This window comes from Meriones unguiculatus, chromosome 4 (genome assembly GCF_030254825.1).
Source record: "Meriones unguiculatus strain TT.TT164.6M chromosome 4, Bangor_MerUng_6.1, whole genome shotgun sequence".
Taxonomy (NCBI): domain Eukaryota; kingdom Metazoa; phylum Chordata; class Mammalia; order Rodentia; family Muridae; genus Meriones; species Meriones unguiculatus.
The window spans coordinates 45,202,756-45,222,329 of record NC_083352.1 but is presented as its reverse complement, the minus strand read 5'-3'; the positions used below and the strand labels follow the sequence as shown (position 1 = coordinate 45,222,329).

The following is a 19,574-nucleotide window of genomic DNA, read 5'->3' as shown; positions in this document are numbered from 1 at the left end:
AATCTAGCCTTCTCTATTTAGAATTTATACTACATATAAAACTAAATCCTTGATTTTTTTTTAGTTTGTTTGAAATTAGTGTTTGGCTGAGAACTACTCTTCATTCAACATCAAACACCTTCTTTGTGATCCAGAAATCTACAAAGACACGTTGCCAGCTGGTGTTCGGGCAGCCTGAGGACATGCTGAATTTGAGAAATAAGGTAAGCTAAAGGTTAGTGTAGGGAGAAGGAAGCCCTGAGTGAGTGAAGTCTGGAGGAAATATGTGCTGTTGACATGGGCACAGCCTCAGACCTATAGGAAGTTGGCAGAGCCTCTCCTTGCCCCTGGTGAAAGCCTTCTCTTCTGGTCCATCTGTGAATATTGACAGATTGTACAGAAAATATCCCCCACAGCTTCCCCTCCCCACAATACTTAAAGCCTAAAAGCTCCCATACAGGGAGTGCTCTTACTGATTAGTTAAACCTGTCTCTTTGGTCCAGCGATATTCATAAACTCTGCCTCCTTGTTTATCTGTATGAAGTAGCCTCACACCCGTGTTCAGCTGTATGCAATAACCTTTATGTCTATCCCTACATAATAAACTCCCCCTAGCTTATGAAAGTTTGCAATTTCATCAGAGAACCCAGTTCAACTTATGATTTTCTGTATGTCTGTCTTCATTTCTTCTCTACCTCCAGTCAGGTGAAAGTTTCTAAATGCTAAACAAAGACACACTGAGTGATAAAGTGGGGAGAGTAAATGCCCAGTCATAAAATATATACTGAGAGGATGACCTTCACCAGTCAGCTGATCTGCAATGGCAGAATTTAATATAGAAAGAATATAGGAGACTTTGTCAATCACATATTTCTTCCAGGAAAAAATAAAAGGATTTCACCTCAAAATCATTATATAAAAGCACAGGGGGAAAACTTAGTTAAAACTATCAAAACACAACTTTCTTCTGTTATTTCAACAAAACCTAGTGAGCAACTTAATGTTGGCACTGTTTTCTATCAAATACTTCAACTATATCATTCCCCCAACCAAACATTAATGAATTTTGATAACGTTGCTTCAAGGGAATCGTAGGGAAAAAATAGAGAAAGGAAAAGTTCAATTATAAAAATGTGATGTTATTGATGAGATTGGGGCAGTCTTTTGTGATTGACTTGGTAATAAAGATGAGGCCAAATATTTAAGGATTTCTTTTTTATGTCCATGAAATGGATGCAAACACTAAACAACAGTATCATTGATACAGTTATTTCAAACTATAGCATATATGGGATGTTTTGTCATAAGATTACTGTGCTGATTTGAATACTGTTGGGTAACTGTGTAGGAGTGCTAAGTGTTTGCAAGGGGCCAGTCCTAGCTGAGACGCCACAAGCAATCAGTGCTGTTAGGGGAAGGAGAACAAGCGTTCTACAGGACTGTGGCCCCAGTGGACAGCCTATACCTCTGCGCATACAGCAACATTACTTGGGCTCAATTATATAGGACAAAATGAAGAGAATGAGGAGGAGAAGAAGGAGGAGGAGAAGAAGAAGAAGAAAAGAAGAACAAGGGCAAAAAGAACAAAAACAAGAGGAACTAAAAGAACCAGAGAAGAAAGACATGAATTTGGGATCAGGATTGGGAATATGACCCCAGAAAAGTTGGGGATAGAAAGTGAGGAATGTATGTGCTAAAACACATAGAATTCATGTGTGAAAATCTCCAAGAACAAATGAATAAAATTAAAACAGTAAAATAAAATAAGCAGAAAGTACTGGGATCACTAGAACTGTACCTGTCCTGTAGATTAAAAGCAAACTCCTACCTAAAATAAGAAAAAGAAAGCCTTATATAGAATATGAACACACACCCCTGACCCTCCCAAAAGGCATAGACACACCATGTGGGTGGTGGTGGTCTTATATTCATCAGGGGCAGCCCTTTGTTTATCCTAGCTTGATGGCCATTGCCGTCTTATGCTTAGGACTCGTCAAATCAAATCAAATACAGGCAGTGGAGCACAGGAGGAGGAAGACAGATAGAGCCCTGTGGATTGCCACGCCACCGACCTGCTCTCCGGCACATGGCAATATGAGCCACAGAAACCCACTTGCTGCAACACCACGTAACACAGATATAGGATGTCGTCCATGGATCCACCAGCCACGTAGCCAGCCTGAAACTGGGGCTACCACAATGTGCAAGCATGTGATGGTCAGATGGGAGGGAAAAGGAAGTTGAGCAGCTTGAGAATTATGAAGAGAGATTGTACTAAAGACTCGGGGATGGAGAGAAGCAGCCTGCTATGAGTGGCCAGCCCCATCCCTTGGGGCCCTGGTGAGGTCACAACCTGAGCTGCTACTGAGGGCCATGTCTGAGACCATGGCTATTCAGCAGCAGGCTTTGGTGTTGATGTCCTTAGCTCATATGACCACTAGAGAACGTGGGAATGTCTCTGGTTAGGGCAGCCACCAGGGACGACAAGGATGTTCAGGGGTTGTGCATAACTAGCACGTTCTCGAGAGGTGACCCCGTCTCTCACCATTGGCACTACTCCAGGCAGTGGGACCTGCCTCTTGCCCAGGCAGCACAGTGGAGCTGGTCCTGTCTAAGGTGTGGATGAGCCAGATCAGAGGGTGTGAGTGTGGCAGAGCTGAACCAACCACTTGTTTGCCATGGGGTGGCTCAGACACAGAGGTGATGCCCCTGCCTCCCCCGCCCCATCCCCTGACACCTCTGGTAGTAGGAAAAGCTGCCCACAGAGCCCTGATCTCAGGAGAACTAGTCTTGCTCCTCATCAGCTACAGCACTCAGGTGAGCATTGCAGAGCTGACCCTTGTGGAGTTGGAGAGCCAGAGCTTGGGAGAGCTCGCCCCAAAACCCATCTGCCTTAGATCCTGTGGGTGCAGTGGTTAAGTGTAGGAGGAGTGCCTTACCCTCTTTCCCCTAACCACCTGCAGAAGTGGGGAGACCTGGCCCCAGGGTCGTGAAAGTAGGTGAGATTGTTCTGCTCTCTCAGGCTGCACTCCAGAGAATGGGCTCTGCCCCTTGCCGGGATGCTCCTTAAACCCACAATATCTCCAGAGAAACTAGGAGTGTTGAGCACGCAAGATTGCCTTTCAAAGGCGAAAAATGAAAATTCTGTTCTTCTATCCAGAAAGCCAAGTACTGGAAGTCATTAACAGCCTGGTGTTTTCTGTTGGGCCAGGTCATATCAAGCTCCTCCAGCCAAGACTACAGGTGGCTAGTAACCTAAATGACCCTTATAGCCAGAGGCTCCCCAAGCTCCTTCAGCCTGGACCAGAGGTGGCTAAAAGCCTAAATGACTTCTCTGCTATTTGAATGATGGAGACAGACCAAACCCTTAGAACCTTAAGCTAGTGGAGACAGCATATCTCTAAAACCCAACTTCTTGGAAGAAATGACACATAACCCTGACTGAGTATGACATAATTACACCTCCTTGCACACTGGAGATTGGATTACACTAGGAAACTTCCCAATTATACTGGACTTAAATACATTGGGGGTAAAGCACCTATTATTAGACTCTCCAAAGTTTAATCCAGGCTGATGAAGTCAATCTGCACCAGGTTTTCATTCTTATCTCTTTGTGCAGCTCACTTCTCTGTATGACACCTGCGGGACACCCTCGTATTCAAGTTGAAGAGGCTGGCACATAGAAATGTTCAAAATTGGAACATTTTAAAACAGAAAGAGGCAACAAGTTTAGAGCCAAAAAAAAAATTGACCACATGGAATCAATAACAACTTAGAAGATAACACAAGAAAAAGTTGGTGAACTTAATTATAAGCATAAAATTTACAGTGAAATAAACTCAGAGAAATGAAGTTAAAAAACAAGAACTTTAGATGTGAGTAGAACAACATTAAAGTGTTAGAGAGTGTGTCAGTGGAATCTCAAAATGTCGAAGAAAAATACCAGGGCAGAAAAAGTTATTTGAAGAATAATAGTCAAATCTTGAGAAATATGGAATCTTTCATATTTTTCAAAATTTCAAATTTTTCAAAAAATATGAAAATCTTTTCTATTTATCAATATTTCAAATCTCTCAAAGAAATTTTTCATATTTTTCAAGGTTTGACTATTATTTCTTCAAATACTTTTTTCTGCCCTAATATTTTTCTTGGACATTTAAAGTTTTGATAATAATTACCTAAGTTACTAAACAAACATATGTTGACAAATTAAATAGAGAAAAGCATGTGTAAACTTAACTGTAACCAAAACAGAAAAACAAAGATACAGGAAATCGTTTTGAAAACAGAGAACAATGACTTGCTAATGTAGATCACAAAGTACCCATCAATCATCCTGAGGGCCAACGTCAGTGGAATATTTTGAAATTATGAATGTAAAGAAGTGGCAAATAAAATCTTTATACCCACCAAAAATGCTCTCCAGGGATGAAGGCGAAATAAGCACATTCTCAGAGCAACTAAGAGAGATGCTGCCAGAAGGCCTGCTTTACCAAAAATACTAAAGCAAAATCTTTCAGTAGAAGAAAAATGTTCAGAGAATTTATCAAAGACAAGAGGCATCTTGAAAGCCACAAGAGAAAATAAATTCATCACTTACAAGAAAACTATCATCAGACTCAGTGGAATTCTTAGCAGAAACCTTAAAAGTCAGGAGGGAATTGAATGATATATTCAAAATCCTGTCAACCAAGAATACTTTATCATCTTTCAATAATAAAAGGAAAAGACTTCCCTAGACAAACAAAAATTGAGCAAGTTCATCACTAGACCTGCCTTACAAGATGTGCTGAAGGGATTTCATCAAATTGAAATGAAAAGATACTAAATCACAACATGACAGCACATGAAAGCACAAATCTCGGTTGTAAAAGCAAACACACATACAGACACTGGATATTACAATCTAAGCTTAACGACAGGAATAGAAAGATCACAACCACAGGAAATATGACATAGGTAAAATTAATATTGTTCAAAAATTATATCAAATAATGTTAGGGTGAGGTGTAGTGTGATGTGATTTAAATTGCTAAAAGCTTAAAAGTATTCAAGTACAAAATGTTTATTTTTTTGAAGTTTTATGGTAGAAAGTTCAATTAGTGACAGGAAGCATAGGCATTTTCATATAACTATATTGCAGGCATTTTCTATAATCAACCCCAGATGCTCTTCTCTGTCTCCTATGCCCCCTTTTCACTAGTCCTCTTCATTCCTCAGCCCTGCTTCTATTTCATGACAGCATGTGTGTATGTGTAATATCACATATGTATAAAAAGAGCCACAAACAAGAGAAAATGTGTTGTCTTTCTGAATTTGGCTTATTTTGTTTAATAGTAGATCTACAGTTTCTTACAAATGGAATAATTTCATTTTATGCTAAATAAAATGATGTGTGTATCTGTGCGTGTGTGTATGTGTGTGCACGCATGTGTGTGTGTGTGTGTGTGTGGTATCTGTGTGCTTGTTAGTTAAAATTTCTATTTTTGCCACAAAATACTATGAAAAAAGCAACTTGGCAAGGAAAGGTTTAATTTGGCTTACACTTCCACAATACTCTTCATCATCAAGTCAGGACAGGAACTCAAGCAAGTAAAGAGCCTGGTGATAGGGGTTGATTCAGAAACCACGGAGGGGCGCTGCTTACTGGCTTGTTCAGCCTGCTTTCTTATAGAACACAGGACCACCAGGCCAGGGATGGTACCATCCACAATAAGCTGGACCTCACCCATCAATTATTAAATAAAAAGAATGCCCTACAATTAGATCTTATGGATACAAGGAGACATTTTTTCCAGTTGAGGTTCACTCCTTTCAGATAACTAGCTTCTATCAAGCTGACATACCACTAGCCAGCAGTAACACACACACACACACACACACTCACACACACACACACACACATTTTCTTTATCTGCTCATTTGTGGATAGACACCCAGTGGATAGACACTCCTATAAAAGGTGCTGCAAAAACCACAGGAGCTCTGTGTTACATTGCTTGAAGTCCATTAGGCATAGATGTATCCATGATATGACTTGATCATATGTGATCCTATTGTTAGCTTATTGAGGGACTTTCATGATTTCCATAGATGAACTAATTTACATTCCCATTAGCAGTATACAAGGCTCCCCTTTCTCCATATCCTGCCCAACATTTGTTGTCATTTGTCTTTTCAATTAAAGCCAGTAATAGCCAGTGAAAGAGAGTGCAATTTTAATATTAAATGTATATACCTAATGGCTTATGATGTTCAATGTTCTCTCTTGTACTTGCAGGCTACTTATACTTTATCATTGAGAACTGTCTGTTTATATCTTTAGTCCATTTATTGATTGGTTGAGGTGTTTTTGTCTTTGATTGTCATATTTCCATTAAATCTTCCCATTTGTGTTTTTTAGTTTTTTGAATTCTTTATGTATTTTAGACATCATTCTTCTGTCCATTGTATAACTGGCAAAGCGTTTGGCCCATTCTTAAAGCAGTTACTCGATTTGATTTTCTTCCAGTGCTGGTGATGTCAATATTACCTGACCTCAAGTAATATTGCAAAGTCATATAGATAAAGACAGCATGAAGACTGGAACAAAACAGAGCTAAAGACCAATGAAACAGAACAGAGATCCCAGAAAAGAATACACACAGTGGCAGCCAGATGTTTGCTTTAAAAATTATTATGAGAAAATTGGATATTTACTCACAGAAAAATGGAATTAGATTTATATTATCACCTGAGGAGTGCAAGGGGTCACTTCAAAAGGAATTAAAATCTTTAATACAAGATCTTATACCATGACACTGCCTCTGAAAAGCACTTCAGGGTATGGGAATAGGCAAAAGCTTTCTGAAAATGATTTCAATAATAAAAAGTAACCCAAGAAACTGACAAGTGGAGTTACTTGAAATAAGAATCTGTTGGCCAACAAAAGAAACTCCCAAAAGTCTGAAGAGACAACCTACACAATAGAAAAAAGTCTTTACGGTCTATATTTTAGGTATGAGAACAATGTCTACAATGAGTTTCTAATCATCAAAAAGCTTCATATAATTTTTAATTTAATTAGTGAGCTGATAAACTTGACAGGCAGTTCTTTAATGAATAAACATGGGCAATAAATATTTTTTAAAAAAATTGCTTAAACTCCTTATACATCAGGGAAATTCAAAGTAAAATGGTTTTTGGAGTCCATGTCATTCCAGTAAGAATGGTTCACATCAGCAAGATAAACATGCATTGTGGGTGAGAATGTGTGTGATTAGGAAGCCATGTTCACTGGTGATGGGGAGATGATGTAAGCTACCTTGGAAATCAGCATGGAAAATTCTCAAAGCAGCTGCAGCCAGATCTACCATATAACCAAGCAAACCACTCCTGGGTATGCATCTAACAGGCTGTCAGCTCTATTTCACAGATACCTGCATATTGCTATTCATAATAGTAAAGAAAGAAACAGGAACCAGAATAGGTTGTCCGTTGTTAGGCTGAAGAAGAAAATATAGTGCGTATACAAAGGGAATTGTATTCAGCCATAAAGAAAATTGAAATCATGACATTTGCAGGGAAATTAATGGAACTGAAATTTTTTCATATAAATTAAAAGCACTAAGATTCATAATGACAAACACCACAGATTTTCTTTCAATACAGGGATCTTGGGCTAGAGAGATGGCTCAGCCATTAAAAGCTAGGATCACAACCAAATACATCATTTCCAACATAAATAATTACCTTACGTATAATAAAGATTATTATATTGTATAATAAATACACATGTGTAGGTATATATAAAAAACAGTTAATCTAAAATGAGTCCATTAATTTATAAAAGAGTACTATATGTAAGGGTTTGGAAAAAGAAAAAGAAAGGGGAAATAATGTAATTACGTTAAAATCTCAAAAAATAAAATAAATTTAAAAAATAAGTAAATAAATAACATTGTTAAGAAGAAAATCATGTTGTTATTCATTTCATTTCCAGTTAATCTTGGTATGTGTTTTTTATTTGAGATCATTCTCAAACTTTTTTATTAATGAAACTAAGAACAAAAGGAGGAGACCTCAATTTTCCCCATACCAGTAGTCCTTGAAACAAGAATGAGGACCTGGAGAAGGGAAAAAGGAGATCTTAAAGAAAAAGAATAACTGAATATATCCCACACAAAATAGAATGAGCATAACTGGTAGACAGAAATGGTCAGTAGGACAGTACGGACATGGTGACAGGAGCTAAGACAGGAGGATGGAGGGAAAAAAAACTAAGTTTGGGGGCTGTAGAGATGACTCAGCAGTAAAGAATAATGTCTGCTCTTCCAGAGTATCCAGGATTAGTTCCCACATAGCAGCTCACAACAGTCTGTAACTTCAGTTTCAGATGATCCAACACCCTCACACAAACACAACACAAGCAAAACACCAATGCACAAACTGAACAAATGAGTGAATCATTAAAAACCAAGTATTATTAAAACATCATAACAAACCCACTACTTTTTATAAGGATTTTCAAAACAAGAAAACGTGAAATAGCGACATTTACATTTTTTACCTAATAGAAGATATTATTAGCCACTTCTAGTTACTGATAAAGAGCTACAATCAACCAGCAGAAAAGAACATAAAATCAATAAAGAAAACTGGACCTAGCTGACACGAAGAAAATGTTCTATACAAGAACAATGGAATATAATTTTTTTATATACACCAGAAATGGACTCCAAATATGACACATATTAGACACAGGACAAGTGTCAACACATGTAAAGAATTTAAAATCAAAGAGAGAGTCTTCTCAGAGCATAATGAAATGAAACTAAAAATCCGTAGATAGGAAACACAAAAGTCCACAACGACATACAAATTAAGCAACACAGCCATCAAAAAAATAACTAGTCAAAGAGGAAATTGCAAAAGAATTTAGAAACTACCTAGAAATGAAAACAAAAATGTACCAAGATGATTACTAATCAAAATTTTACTAACAGGAGAATTTACCATGACAAAAGAATTAAAACATCTCTAAAGAGCAACATAACCCTCCCTCATGAAAGAGAGACAGAGACAGAGACAGAGACAGAGTGAGACAAAAGAGACAGAGAGTTGTGGAAGTCATAGTACAACTTGAGGGAGTCAGCTCTCCCCTTTTACCATGTGTGTCCTAGCCATGGAATCAGATTACTAGATTTGGCAGCAGGCACTTTGACCTGATTCATGTTCTCGTTGATACCCACAACCTAACCTTAGAATTTATAGGGACTATAAAAAGAAGAATAAGCTAAATCCAAATTTCCTGGAAAGAGGTCATAATCAAGGTTAGAGCAATAAGATAAAATGGAGAGCAGAAGAATCAATAGAAAAAGATCACTGTAATTAGAGGTTTTTTGTTTCTCTTTTTTTTTAAGAACAGGTAAATTGATGGAATCTTGTCTAGACTGAGAAGACATTGTAAAGTGAACAAATTCCTACATGTAACCTAAAATATTGAGTCATGAAGTAATTTTAAAGTATATATATATATATATATATATAATCAAAATAACAACAAGAAAATTTAAATAAAGTTAGCAGGCCTTCTGGTGTTGGTCTCCTTGGTTTGCCTGTGGTATATATGCAAGATTAGAGTCTCACAACAGTGTGATGCAGCCATGATCATTTAGGCCTTTACAGCCATTGAAGCAGGACATTCTCCCCAAGCATGGTTGGATACCATAAAAAGCTAAAATGATACGCTCAGGATGTGAGGCTAAGCACTGCACTCAGGGTCAGCCGCTTTGGACCCAGAGAAGAGCATGTCTGATTGCATGCGGGTTGATGCCCCAGGTCCCGCCTCTGAGAAAAAGGTATCGGACGGGTCTGATGCTCTTTGGGTGGATGACACCTAAATGAACATCAGTACAAAGTCCCAATTTATTTCTAATATCAGAGATCAGACCTCTACTCTTGCCTGATGCGTCTAAAACAAAAAGGGGGAACTGTAGAGAGCTGCGGAATGCTATGCCTTAAAGATGGAGCTGGTTTCCGCCTTCCACCTTCCCGATGGTGAGTGCTCTCTGTCAGGAACAACTCCACATTTGGCTAAGGCCGAGGATCTGGCTTGCTTCCATGTATGTGGACCTATCTGCATTGCCCCCGTGGCACGCCTGGGTTGGCTACCCAGAGGCTATTTAAGCTGTGGGCTGGCTTTCCCCGGGGTCCGAGGATTGTTCAATGTTCCTGAATAAACTGCATTGAAAAAAAATAAAAAAAAAAAAAAAGAATTCCTAGGAGTAGATGATTTTGCTGGTAAACTCTATCAACAATTAGAAAAAGAACACTAATTCATCCAATAAACTGAAAAACAGGGAGACTTCTAACCTTACCTTTTGAGGCTAGCATTATTCTAATAACAGCAGAAAGGGATATAAAAAGAAAACGAAGTATACAAAACTCTAAGCAAAACATTAGCATGGTGACTTTTACAGAACATTAAAAGGGTCTCCTGATCATACACCAGTGCAAGCCTCAATCCTAGTATTATCTGAGCTATACAAACTGGACTCTATTTTGTATAAAGAAGATAGAGGAGGAGGAAGACAAAGAGGAGGAAGGTAAAAAGGAGGGGGAGGAGGAAGAAAAAGGAAGAGAAGTAGGAGGGGGAAGAAGAGGAAGAAGAGGAAAATGAGAAGGAAGAGGAGAAAAATAAGAAATGGAACTGTAGCGCAGTTACAAGAGGGTGGAGTTGAGGGGGCAGTGAATATTTCAAGACACATTTTATAAAATTCTCAAGTGTTAATAAAAAATATAAATTAAAAGTAATAAGTGGATGCAGAGATGTCAAAGATTAAGAGTACTGGCTTGTCTTCCAGCTGACTAAGGGTCAATTCATGTGGATATGAAGGCTAACAAACACCTATAATTAGAGTATCAAGCTAATCTGATACCTTCTAGCCTCTGTGGATGCAACAGACACAGGTTGAGGCACAGATACATACATGAAAAATATTAATACAAGTAGAATAATGGGAAATACACATGTCAGAAATGTAAAATAGTAAGAGTATACTTTTAAAAATGATTGTATACTATGAAGTAAATTTTTACCTGGAATGCAAAGATATTTAAATGAGAAATGAAAGAAGTCTTTATTTTTTTTTTTGAGACCCAGTTTCTCTGTGTAGCCTTGACTGTCCTGACTTGATTTATAGACTAGGCTGGCCTCAAACTCACAGAGATGCACCTGCCTCTGTCTCAGAGTGCTGGGATTACAGGTGTGCACCATGACTGCCTTGAAAAATGTCTTATAACACATTAACCAAATGAATTGCAAAGACTTCCAATTGATTGACAGATTTTAAACATCTTATAAAATTCAACCCCAGGTTGAAATACTTTCAAAGAACTCATTATAGTAGGTAGAAAGGAAAGATATTTTGGTCCAATGAAGTCCACTAATAAAACTCTAAAATTGGGTGTTGTGCACACTTGAAATTCTAACACTTTGGACCTGGGGACAGATGGCTCCTGAATTCAAGATCATCTTCATCTCAAAGAAAGCCTAAATTATTTGAGACTCATTCTCAAAGTGGAGGTGGAGAAAACCTCACACGTAAGACCAGAATCAACCTCACAAAACAGAAACCTTTTCCTCTAAGACCCAGAACAAGGCAGGTGTGATCACTCTTTATTACTATCATTCAACAAAGTACTGAATAAGTTGAAGAGAGAGAGATGAACTACAAAAAAAAGTGTAATTAACTTTGTTTACAAAAGATAACCTAATATGTACAAAACTACAATGTTTCTACACATATATACTGGGTGATAGAATTTACAAATAAATCCAGTGAAGATTCACATGAAAAGTCAACGCACAAAACCCAGTTATGTTTCTGTACCCAATAACAAGAAATCTAAGAAAAGCAAAGTCAACAAACCCATTTCCATAACATTGCAACAAAAACACTTAAGACTAAGTTTATTTAATAAAGTGAAACATTTGTGTACTAAAACTACACCGTTTTATCAAAACTAAAGAATGAAGATGCAACCTGAGGAAACTGATTTCTAATGCTCATAAGGTAAGATAGTTTATATGGCAGAATGCTCAGTCTACCAAAGGTAACTAGAAAACTTTTACAATCCTTATCAAAATCCCAACAGTATTTTTGACAAAGGCCCAAAGGTCTTTATAAAGAACTCTGAATGGACTCTCAAGGGTTTCTAATCAAAACAACCTTGAAGCCAGGCATGGTGGCACATGCTTTTAATTGCAGCACTCAGGGAGTTAGAGGCAGGCAGATCACTGTAAGTTCAAGGCCACCCTGGTCTACAAAGTGAGTCCTGGACAGCCAAGGCTACACAGAGAAACCCTGTCTCGGAGCTGGCGTGGGGTTGGGGGAGGGTAGAATATTCACTAGAGACTTTTCACAAGACATACAAAAAATATCCAATAGACATTTTAAAAGACACTTGACACCAATAATCAGAAAAGGAATGTCAGTGAAAACCTCAATATCAATTCACACCCATTTAAATGACTCATAAAAAATAAAAACTGTTGACAACAATCAGAGAAATTGGATTACATATGCAATATTTATGGGGTCTAGGACGTAGGCAGTACGTTAGTAGAGTAGCATGCTCTGAATATTTCAAGGGTCTCTCAAAACACATTAGGAATACACTTACCATGTGATCCAGGGATCCCAAATCTGAGGAAAGAAGCTAAAGGTTTCAAATCAGGACCTTGAAAGCCTATTTGCCCTCTCATGACAGGAGGATTATTATCTACAATAGGTTAGAAATTTAAGCAACCCAACCATCCATTTGCAGTAAAATGAATAAAGAAAACGTGGTTCAAACATCTAATGAGATATCAACATTGAATCAGGAAGAAATCTTACACGTTTTAGAATGGATGACCTTTGTGCTAAATCATATTTAAGCAAACAAGCAGTGTATCTGCCCTTATGTGAAGTGAAGTATTCATAATTGCACAAAAAGAATACAGAAATGTGGCTTACAAGGCTGTGTAAGGGAAGAAGAAAAGAGAATCAGTGTACAGCTGATTTGGGATTCCGTTGCAAGATGAAAAACTCTAGTTTGGTATCTGAAACATAATTCTATGAATGGAAATACTACTGACAGAAATTATTGAGATAATAAACCTGATATTATGTGCATGTTCACAATGAAAAGGGAAAGAATAAGAATGAATGACCCAAATTCCTTCCTAAGGAAGCTAGAAAAAAATGACAAATTTACCTCAAAGGATATCCAAGAAAGTAAATATTAAGAATAAAAGAATGAAATGGAAAGCAGATGTAACATAGAGGATTCCAAAGTTGTTCATTCATAAAAACTGATTAATTTTGCCAATTCACAGTAAAATGATAGTGGTAAAATAAGAGAAATAAATTGGGAACTAATGGTTTTAAGGATAAGAAAGGAAACCACTATAGACCACAATATTAGAAAATACAAGGACGTTCATACAGAAACCTACACACAGATCTTCATAGCAGCTTTATTCATAGTTGTCAGTTACTGGAAGCAAACAGTACAGTTGCTCCTCAACAAATAAAAGAATGTATAAACTATCTAGATAGTGGAATTAGTGAAAAAAAAAACCTGTCAGTCCTGAGGAAGACCTGCAACTATCTTGGATGCATGTTTTTTTTTTTTTTTTTTTTTTTTATTTTTTTTATCAGTTACATTTTATTAACTCTGTATCCCAGCCGTGTCCCGATCCCTCATTCCCTCCCAGTCCCTCCCTCCCTCCCTCCCTCCCTCATCTCCACCGTGCCCCTTTCCAAGTCCACTGATGGGGGGGACCTCCTCCCCATTCATCTATCTTGGATGCATGTTAATAAGACAAAGAAGCCAAATCTAAATGGTTACACAGTGTATTCTTCCAACTATGTGACATTCAGGGAAGGCCAACACCAAGCAGACAACAAGAGAACAGTGGTTTCTTCTGGGCTGGGAACAAATCTCTGAATAGACAGAACACACAATAATTTGATGGCAGTGAAGCCGCTCTGTATGATATTCCAGGATGATGCAGGTCATGGTTTGTTTGTCAATTCTCCAAAAATAGATGGCACCAAAAGCACTTAATTTAAACCTTGGATTCTAGACAATAATGGTTTGCTGTCACAGAATGTTGATAGAGAGAAATTGTGGCTTTATTTGGGAAGGGGACTTATGAGAACTTGCTTTCTGCTGAGTGTTGCTGTGAACTTAAAACTCTTCTGAAAAACAGTCTAGAAAATATAAACAAGGAGTACAGAAATTTTAGTTGAAATACTCAACCTTCTTGAAAACAAAAAGTGACAATAAAATTATATGAGTTCAAGATTTATTAAAGTAATTCAAACCATAATTAAATTTCAAGCTAGACTTAAACACCTTCAACAACAGAAATAGCTAGCACAGCCTTTACAAACAGATAGGACAATACTGTTCTTTAGAAGAACAGTAAAATAGAAGTCAGCTGACTCTCCCAGCTAGTTTTAGGACCAATATAACTTTTATACTAATCTGACAATTGCAATAAAGAATATAATTTGTCAGTCTCACTTATGAACACATATTATTATTAAAAGTTAATAATAATTTATGCAAAGAATAGCTTGCTGTACAAATATGTGGTCACCTGAAATTGGTTTTAGCACCTAAAACTTAAACAATACAATTTACCATATTAGCAGAATGAATGAAATAAAACAGACTATTTAAATGGGTACAGACAAAAGGTTTGATAACATTTGTGCTCCTTACTTCCAGCTGTCTCTCCACACTCTGACCCTCTACATAATCCCTTCCACTCCTATGCCTGCCTCCATTCTACCTACAAAATTATTTTATTCCTCTTCCCAGGGAGGTCCAGAGTCCTCCTCTTTACCTACCTATTAAAAATAAGAAAATCATGAAATTTACCTACAACTAGATTTTTCCTTATTTTTAATAGCTGAATATTCCATTAGGTATATAACCAGGAGAGGTATAGCTGAATCTTGAGGTAACACTATTCTTAATTTTCTGAAAAAGCGCCAGATTGATTTCCAAAGTGGTTGTACAAGTTTGCACTCCTATCAACAATGGAAGAGTGTTCCCCTTTTTTCACATCCTCACCATCATGTATTATCACTTATGTTTTTGATCTAGGCTATTCTGCTGGATGGAATGTCAAAAATCATTTTGATTTACATTTGCCTGATTGCAAGGATGTTGAGCATTTCTTTAAGTGCTTCTTGGCCATTTAATAGTCCTCTGTCAAGAATTTTCTGTTTAGCTCTGTACCCCATTTTAATTGGATTACTTGATTTGTTAGTGTTTAATTTCTTGAGTTTATCATGTATTTTAGATATTAGGCCTTCGTCAGATGTATGTTTGGTGAAAATTTTTTCCTAATCTGTAGACTACCATTTTGTTCTGTTGACAGTGTCCTTTGCCTTACAGAAGCTTTTCAATTTGATGAGGTTCGATTTATTAATTGTTGATCTTAAAGCCTAAACTGTTGCTGTTATATTCAGGAAATTGTCTGCTGTGTCAATGAGTTCAAGGCTCTTCCTCAATTTCTCTTCTAATAGATTTAGTGTTTCTGATTTTATGTTGAGGTTCACTTGGATTTGAGTTTTGTGAAGGTTGATAGCTATGGATCTAGTTGCATTTTTCTACATGTAGGCATCCAGTGCTGAGAAATACTCCATTGCATAAAGGTACTACATTTTAATAAATTCATTCAACTTTGGAGGACATCTAAGTTGTTTCCAGTTTCTGGCTATTGTAAATAAAGTCACAATGAACATACTTGAGCTAGTATCCCTGTGATAGAATGAAGTGTCCTTTGGACATATGCCCAAGAGAGTATAGTTGGGTTTTGAGGTGATTGATTCCCAACTTTCTGAGGAACAGTCATATTGATTTTCATAGTGTCTGGAGAAGTTTACACTCCCACCAGCAATGGAAGAGTGTGCCCCTTGCTCCACATCTTGGCCACCCTGAGCTGTCACTTCTGTTATTGATCTTCTGACAGGTGTAAAATGAAATCTCAAAGTAATTTTGATTTGCATTTCCCTGATGGCTAAACATTTCTTTAAATGTTTCTCATCCATTGGTGATTCATCAGTTAAGAATTTTCTATTTAGATCTGTACCCCCATTTTAATTGGATTATTTGTTTTTTGTATCTAATATATATCTATAGCTAGCTATCTATCTATATTTAATATATATATATATATTATATTAGCCCTCAGTTGAATGTAGAGCTGGTGAATATCTTTTCTATCTTATTCCCATTCTGTAGGCTGCCATTTTTTATGGTGTTCTCTGCTTTCAGCCTTTCAGTTTTGTGAGGTCCCTTTTATTGTTATTTCATGTTATTGCCTGAGCTGTTAGTGTTTCTGTTCAAAAGTTGTCTCCAGTACCAATGCATTCAAGGCTCTTCCCCACTTTTTCTTTCTACTAGATAGTATATCTGGTTTCATGTTGAAGTCTTTGATCTACTTGGACTTGAGTTTTGTGCAGGATAATAAATATGGATCTATATGCAGAATCCAGTTAGACTGGCTGCTGAAGAAGCTTTTCTTTTTCCACTGTGTATTTCTGGCTTCTCTATCAAAATTCAGGTGTCCAAAGATGTGTGAATTTATGTCTGGACCATCAACTTGATTCCACTGATCAATGTGTCTGTTTAGACAACAATTCCATTTTTATTATTATAGCTCTGTAGTACAGGTTGAAATCAAGAGTGGTGATAACTCCAGCAGTTCTTTTAGTACTCAAGATTATTTTATCTCTCCTGGTTTTGTGTTTTTCTATATGAAGTTGAGCACTGACCTTTAAACATTTGTAAATAATTGTGTTTGAATTTTGATGGGGATTGCACTGAATCTGTACATTGGTTTGGAAGGATAATTATTTTTACTGTTAATCCGACTAATCCATGAGCATGGGAGATCTCTCCATCTTCTGATATCTTCTTCAATTTCTCTGTTCAAAGACTTGAAGTTTTTATCATAGAAGTATTTCATTTGCTTGGTTAGAGTTATACCAAGATATTTTATATTATTTGAAGCTATTTGGAAGGATGTTGTTTCCCTGATTTTCTTCCTCAGTCCATTTGTCTATAGGATAGCTACAGGTTTTTTTTTTAAGTTAATCTTATAGCCAGCCACTTTGCTGAAAGAGTTTATCAGTTGCAAGAGTTTCCTAGTCAAATTTTTAGCGTTATCTTTTTATGCAATCATATCACCTGCAATTAGTGATACTTTGACTTCTTCCTTTTCAATTGTATCCTTTTGATCTTTTTCAGTTTTTCTTTTTCTAGTTAAAATTTCAAGTACTGTATTGAAAACACATAGAGAGAATAGACAGCCTTGGCTTGTCCCAGATTTTAGTGGAATTTCTTTGAGTTTCTCTCCATTGAAGTTGATGTTGGCTACAGACTTGCTATAAATCATCTTTATTACATTTAGATATGTCCCCAGTAGTCAATCTCTCCAAAACTTTAATTATGAGGGGGCATTGGATTTTTGTAAAAAGCTTTTTTTTTTTTTGGCATCCAATGTTTTGGATCATATGTTTACTCAGTTTGTTTATATGGCAGATTACATTTACAGATTTTTGTATGTTGAACCATTCCTGCATCTCTGGGATGAAGCCTACTTGATCATGGTAGATGATCTTTTTCATGTGTGCTTGCATGGGTTTGTAAGTATTTTATTGAGTGACTTTGTGTAGCTGTTCATAAGGGAAATTGGTCTATAATTCTCTTCATTTGTTGAGTCTTTATGTGGTTTGGGTATCAGGGAAACTGGCTTCATAAAGTGAACTGGGCAATGTTCCTTCTGTTTCTATTTTGTGAAATGATTTGAGGAGTATGGAGTCAGCCCTTCTTTGAAAATCTAGTAGAAATCTATGCTAAAACTGTCTTGCCTTAAGAGGATAGACATCAGAAGAAGAAGAAAACAGGAAACAATCTAGGAACCTGCTACAGAGAGCCTCTGAAAGCCAGAAGAAGAAAACAGGAAACAAACTAGGAACTTACCACAGAGAGTCTCTGAAAGCCTCTGCCCTGCAGACTTTCAAAGCAGATGCTGAGCCTGATGGGCAACTGTTGGGCAGAGTGAATAGAATTTTATGTAAGAAGTGGGAAATAGTAAGAGCTGGAGAGGACAGGGTCTCCACAAGGAGAGCAACAGAACAAGAAAATTTGAACACAGGGAACTTCCCAGAGACTCATACTCCAACCAAGGACTATTCATGGAGATAACCTAGAACCCCTGCACAGATGTAACCCATGGCAGTTCAGTGTCCAAGTGGGTTACATAGTAATGAGAAGAGGGACTGACTGCCTCTGACATAATCTGATTGGCCTGCTCTCTGATCACCTCCCCCTGGGGGGGAGCAGCCTTACCAGGCCACAGTAGAGGACAATGCAGCCACTTTTGATGAGAACTGATAGACTAAGATCAGAAAGGAGAGCAGAACCTCCCCTATCAGTGGACTTGGGGAGTGGCATGCATGCAGAAAGGGGAGGGAGGGTGGGATCGGGAGGGGAGGAGGGAGAGGCTTATGGGAGGATACAAAATGAATAAAGTGTAATTAATAAAAAAAAAAAACTCAAAAAAAAAACTGTCTTTCCTTGCCCATTTTTGGAGGGGGGGGTTGGTTTGGGTTTTGGTTGGGAGAATTTTAGTGACTTCTATTTCACTAGGAGTTATAGTATATTTTAATTGTTTATCTGATATTAATTTAACTTTGATAAATATTATCTATTGAGAAATTACACATTTCCTTTAGATTTTTCCATTTTGAAAGAGTCAGGTTTTCAAAGTATGACCTAAAGATTCTTTGGATTTCCTCAGTATCTGTTATTGTGGCCCCCTTTTCATTTCTAATATGTTAATTAAGACTTTTTCTCTGTGTCTTTTATTTATTTGGATAAGTATTTGTCTATCTTGTTGGGTATTCTTTTTAGGAAAGGATATTTTTAGATATCATCTTCTTCAGCTCATGTTGTGTGATAAGTTGGATATTCATTCAAAGGAAGAGTAAGGTCTCTATTTTGAGTTGTATTCTCACAACACAATTCCAAGTGAGTCTTAATTTTTAATATCTATACATTTAACACTGAAGTTTTATGATGAAATAAACAATAGAGTATAACTTGGGGGCATATAATGATATTTTAAAATCATTGGTCATCTTCTAATTATAACAGATAAAAATGTCCTATTGGACTTCATGGTAAAGAGGCACTTTACCATGTATACTCAAAAGACCAAACTGACTCAATACCATTAATCATAGAAGAAATCCAAACTAAAATCACAATGATACCAGTCTTGGTGGCATCCAGTTCAAATCCTACAACTCTGGAGGCAGAAGTAGGAGGAAATCTGTGAGTTCTACAGAGTAAATTCACATATGACCAAGAGTACATAGAGAGATCCTATATCCAAAATTAAAATAAAATAAAACTATGATGGAATACTACCATATATTTATGAGAATACTAAACTGAGACACAAGTAGCAACAGCAGACACATGAATTTGGAGGAGTCAACATGGATGCATTACAGCTGAGAAGTGAAAGAAGAAAG

General features: G+C 37.1%; 1 protein-coding gene across 1 annotated transcript in view; it reads left to right on the top strand.

Annotated features, from left to right (window-relative positions):
• Positions 1–19,574, top strand: part of LOC110563410 (chromobox protein homolog 1-like) — a 48,984-nt gene that overhangs the window by 15,024 nt on the left and 14,386 nt on the right. Inside the window, exon 3 of the mRNA XM_060383218.1 lies at positions 65–203. Within this exon, the coding sequence (XP_060239201.1) occupies positions 65–203 (139 nt within the window). The remainder of the gene's footprint in view (positions 1–64; positions 204–19,574) is intronic.